At 33.0% G+C, this 5,282-nt stretch overlaps 1 protein-coding gene across 1 annotated transcript; it reads right to left on the reverse strand.

The window, feature by feature from the left end:
• Positions 1 to 971: 971 nt before the first annotated feature.
• On the reverse strand, positions 972 to 2,210 carry LOC132728656 (microfibril-associated glycoprotein 4-like). Its single transcript, XM_060714334.1, has 2 exons — positions 1,986 to 2,210; positions 972 to 1,661 (listed from the first exon to the last, which is right to left on the reverse strand). Exons 1-2 carry the CDS (start codon positions 2,208 to 2,210, stop codon positions 972 to 974), a joined length of 915 nt encoding a protein of 304 aa, XP_060570317.1.
• Between the last annotated feature and the right edge of the window lie 3,072 nt (positions 2,211 to 5,282).

Below are 5,282 nucleotides of genomic sequence, written 5' to 3' on the forward strand. Positions count from 1 at the left end.
ACAGTATTTCAGTGATATAGGCGGGTAGTTCCTGGAGAGTTACACCAGTACTAGACTACCTTCCTCCGCGCTAGACGACTACCAAAGCATCTCCCGGGGATCGAAGCCACGCCAGAGATTAGAAATCATCGACTCTAACCCTTCGACCACGGAGGCGGTCAGGCGTTCCCTTTAAAAGGACAAGTAAAGTTGGTCTTTTCTTAAAATAACAAACAAACTGCCTTACTATAACATTACAAAAAAGCTATCACTTTGCTTGACATATATACATCTTAAAAATAGATGGAACAAAATAGATGGAACTTAAATGATTAAAAAAACTATTCTCTTGATAGATAAAGTAAAAGGTCTTGATACATACATTATGTAACCTTTAAAATTCCAGTTTTATATACTCGGTGTTATGCCCGCTTTCTAGTCAATGCAAATCCAGATGTTTTTATCACTTTAATTATGTATTTACCTACAAACAACATATTATACCATCTGATATTTAAAAAAATCTTCTTCCTTTTCTATAGACAATTCCAAAAAGTAAGCTAATTGTTATGAATTGAAAAAACTGTATTTTGCAAATTGCGTATAGCACTTCGATTGCATAGTGACCAAGCAGCGCACCATTTCATATATTGATAATTTGGAAACACGAGACATCCTTAATTAATGTATATGAAGTTAATACACTTTTGCTGTTGTCATTTCGACATTTTGATAGTAAAGTAACTCTTTCTGCAACATTACTTTACTGATGCAGGTTAATTGTCAAAAGCTCTCCCATGAAATGTACGGGTATGAGAAAACCCCTCCTATCTAGTTTACCGGTCATTTTCAGATGAAAAGGCTTTTGTCCTTAACCCAATTGACATGTGCTAAACAAACCTACAAAGACCTGCACAGTTGCAAAGCTAAGTTTTGATATATCGATCTTACTTAAAAAAAACGTTGAAATAATAGCCATTTTTTACAAATCCTTACGTTTTCCGTCGTATTCTCATAACGGTTTCTTTAAGCGAATAATATTGGTCCCAACACGTGGCCCAAACGACACCATTACCGTATTCTGTGTTAGAACCTCCCAAATACAAACCATTTAAATTGCTTGCGTGACACGTTCTATACCACCAAGCACCATTGTAATCAACAGCACAATTTTCGCTTCCTTTTCCGTCATTGTCATTGTCGAACGTGGAGAATCTCCAACCGTTATGAAAGGCCAAAGAATCCGCACAGCTACCATTATATCCTGAAACTGACAACCTGAATTTGTCAGTCTCGTCATTGATCTTAAATGTGGAATATTCGGCATAAGCTGATGCGGGTGAAACATTATCTTTTTCAAACGTTTCCATTTCTATATAAAGTTCACTTCCAATTTTTGTTAGTATATTAATGTATTTAAGACCAAGCCAGTACTCGCCTGTTGTGTTCCCAAATCCATCCACGTATTCATCCCAACCTCTATAAAAGTCCACAGATCCATCTTGGCGTCGCTGTATAATAGTCCATCCACCATTGGACATATCACACCACACGTCAATATTCACACCTTCCGTCAGTTTAATAACATACACACCGTCTTCGGCATAGCCCAGCTCATAAAGGGATAAACAGTCAAAGACACCTGGTTGACGATGTATTCTATTGTATAATTCATTTGAGCTCTGTAAACGAAAACATTATCAGTTGATGTTGGAAATGATTTGAGAATTTCCTGAAATAACTTAAGCTTACAATGAAAAGGCAAACCTTTTTTTGTTTTACTTTACTCAGACATAAAATGGCAAGGCTTATAATCTGAATACGATGTTTTAAACGACAGAAATAAATGAAATAGAGAAAATAAGAATCCCTAAAGAAAGTCCAGCACGGCAAAATTGAAAATGTTGCAAGCTCGGTTTGATTGAGCCTGTTTATGAACGGTACTGTCATGTGCAAACTACCGTCCACGTATAAGACAATGTATCAAAATCACTAGTTATGCCTACCTGAATGTACGAAGTTAAAACGCATATTTTCTTTACTCCGTAAATAAAGCCTCTATTGGCATCAGCAGTTACATGACCTTCAGTATTTTCATGTTCCGAATTACACAGACACGTTTGATTGTTCTCAATGTAGAAAAATGCACCGTCTTGAACAATGATATTTACATGTAGATAAGGACATCCCTTGCGGCATAGTGACAAGTTTATCCCATTGAAATATCTCATTTACATTTGACAACATATACATCACTGTTTTACTAGAGTCCGTCCAGTCTTCACTAAAACTGAATCCAATGAGTAAATAAAGATTAAGGGTTTCCACAGTCCAAAATTTCATTGTGATATAAGTAAGCAGTTTTAGAATAACATATGTTTTTCGTAACTGTTGAACACAATTGTTTACCTCTTATTTACATTAAGAAAGCCCGTCTGGCTTAAAAACCTTTAAGTGAATGATTTAAAACACACACAAAAAGGAATTATTAGATAATCAGATATCATATGGATATGTTGATTAAAGAATATCTAATGATGCTACAATGGTCGTATCCTTAGAGAAATTACTTGAAGTATTTTTTTGCTCTTAACACATGACTGTTCATGATACGTATTGTTAATTAGCAATTCGCTTGTTAAGAATATATATAGCTTCATTAGAGTATGCCCATCTTAATGCATTACCTCCGCTTTGAAGGGTATTTTAATAGGCTAGAAGTACATTAAGTACAAACAGAGAATGCAAAATTTCAATTTTGCTGTTTTGAACTTTCTTTAGGAATTCCTATTTTCTCTATTAGAGCTGTGGGTTTAAACACCAGAAGGGTCAACTTTTTTTTTCATTTTAAAAAACAAAAACACCCCTCACCCAAAAAAAAATCATTCATGTATAAGGGTAATAAAGAAGTGTTTTTGTATAATTATTTAAATGATATAGATATTTCTTGGCAAAAAACAAAAAACAAAAACAAATATGGTACCTGATATGTTATAAAATCAAAACTACCCCATGTACACAGTAAAAGTAATAGTTTACAAGATTATTCCATATACGTTTGGAAACATGAGGAAAATTTTGAAAAAAGGCACTTAATTAGGTAAATTTTAGGGATTTTTTTTTAAAGTTAGGCTCTCTATGTAGGAAAATGGTCAAACACGTGATAAAATGTGTGGGGAAGGGTAACAATGTTTATATACATTTCATAAATTTTATTTTTAATAGAAACAATCCTTTTCTTATGCAGATTGTTAGCTGAATGTTACTTTTTGTTTCTTATCAAAAATAATTGGAAAACATTTTCCATAAGGATGTTATTGTAGATTATTTAAAGATTCATTATTTCTGAAAAAGGGCCCCTCTAACATCCTAGCTTAAGTTAAAAAAATTGGCAATAACTTGATTTCTGTACGGTAAAATTTGTTTAATTTGTGCTTAATTTGTCCTTTTAAGTATATATATGACTTATGTTGTCAAGTTTTCAGTTCCTTAAATTGCCCGTTAGGGTGGTCATACCTTAATATACGATGCATATAAACTGATATTTCTTATTCATTCTTTTTATTGCGGGAACATGGTAAAGTATAAATAATACAACATGTTACCATGAACATTTTGGAATTTTGAATTTAAAAACATTCAAAGATGTTTGATTTCTTTTGTGTTGAAGCAACCCAACCAGCTTACATCGATGGTTTTACTCAGGTGCCTTCCCCTGCCTGAGTACTGCATGGAAGGCACATAAGGTCTTCTTCCACCACTAAAGCTAGAAAGACTCAATGTTGAAGTGTCGTTTAGCCCAACCTTAAAATCATTCATTTTGGTCATAATTAAAACAATGTCATTTATTTGTACACTTACAAATGGGTAAATCCATAAACACCTTTAACTTTTAATAATCTACCATTGCACTTATGCATCGAATATATATATATATATACAGTAATTAAGATATATCAAAATATTACTTAAGAACATGCATATTGCGTCATTTAAGCCTGGAAACAGACTTTACTTCTATGGGATTTACCTTCTAAACATGCACTACGAAAATTAATTTTACTGCTTTTTCTTTTACAGTACAAGGTAAAGATATTGAAAATATCGGGATCTGTGTTCCGGAAACACGCCGAGACCTTGATTCGTATAATTAAACTTACAAAACTGCTTTTGATTTAGTACCAATTCTGTCACCAGCTGGTAAAAAAGTTATAAATAATCTAATAAAATTACTTTGTATTTAGTATTTGTACCAATCTTGAAAACAAAAAGTTCTAAATGTATTAAGATATACATGATATATATGATGATCTTTATCGAATAAAAATATACTTGAAATACTTGATTATACCTATTCATATTTAATTTTGTACTTTTTGCCACACAGGTACCATTCATGGTCGAACATTGCTTTGAGGCCTGCACGAAAACATTTACCACTGTCGTCCTTGACCCGACCTAAACCGAACCTTCAACATTTTCAATTTCCAATGTGAACCACCTTAAGAATTGCCACTTTTTAGCATCAATGACACATGCTCAAGTTGAGCTATTGAACTTATAACGGTTTAACTGACTGTATCACTGCTGTCAACGAACAGGCCTTAACCGAGCATGCAACATGTCAATTTGTCATTGTTATTGACTATTTAATGTTGTATTTTTACAGTCTATATGATTTATCAACAACATACAATTCTATAATCATATACGATATCATATTTAGGAAATAGATATCAATTCTGAGTGCATTGTTGTAGAATAATGCACGGTTTGAGTTCAAATGCGTAGTAATATAATCACGAAGGCCGATAGGCCTGAGTGATTAATTACAAAGCATTTGAACGAAAAACGTGCATTATTATACAATAATGCACGAAGAATTGATATCTATTTCCATTCTAATACGTCAAGAAAAAATATAATTTTTATTATAACGTTGACTTTATGTTTGGTGGTTGAATTTGTTTTCGCCTCAGAGTTTCCCAATAGAAACGTTCTTTAGAGGCCGTTCCAGTGGGTTGAAAAAAAAAACTGTTAAATCTACCGTTTGTAGAAACATTTTGAAAATAACGAATTTTGAAAACGTTGATACAACTTTGTTTGTTTATTTATTTCAGTTTATAATTTTCCCCAAGCGAAATACAAATTATTAAAAGTGAAATAAATGTAAAACTAAACTCGTTTGCGACATTAAATAGCGAACTTGATTTGATTGTTTTGCACGTGCTGTTTGGCGCTACATTGTGACGTCACGTAAACAACACTTTAAACGTCTGTACAGCGTTAACGAACTGGAATAA

This window comes from Ruditapes philippinarum, unplaced genomic scaffold, assembly GCF_026571515.1.
Source record: "Ruditapes philippinarum isolate M1 unplaced genomic scaffold, ASM2657151v2 ctg3081_1_1_1_1, whole genome shotgun sequence".
Lineage (NCBI taxonomy): Eukaryota > Metazoa > Mollusca > Bivalvia > Venerida > Veneridae > Ruditapes > Ruditapes philippinarum.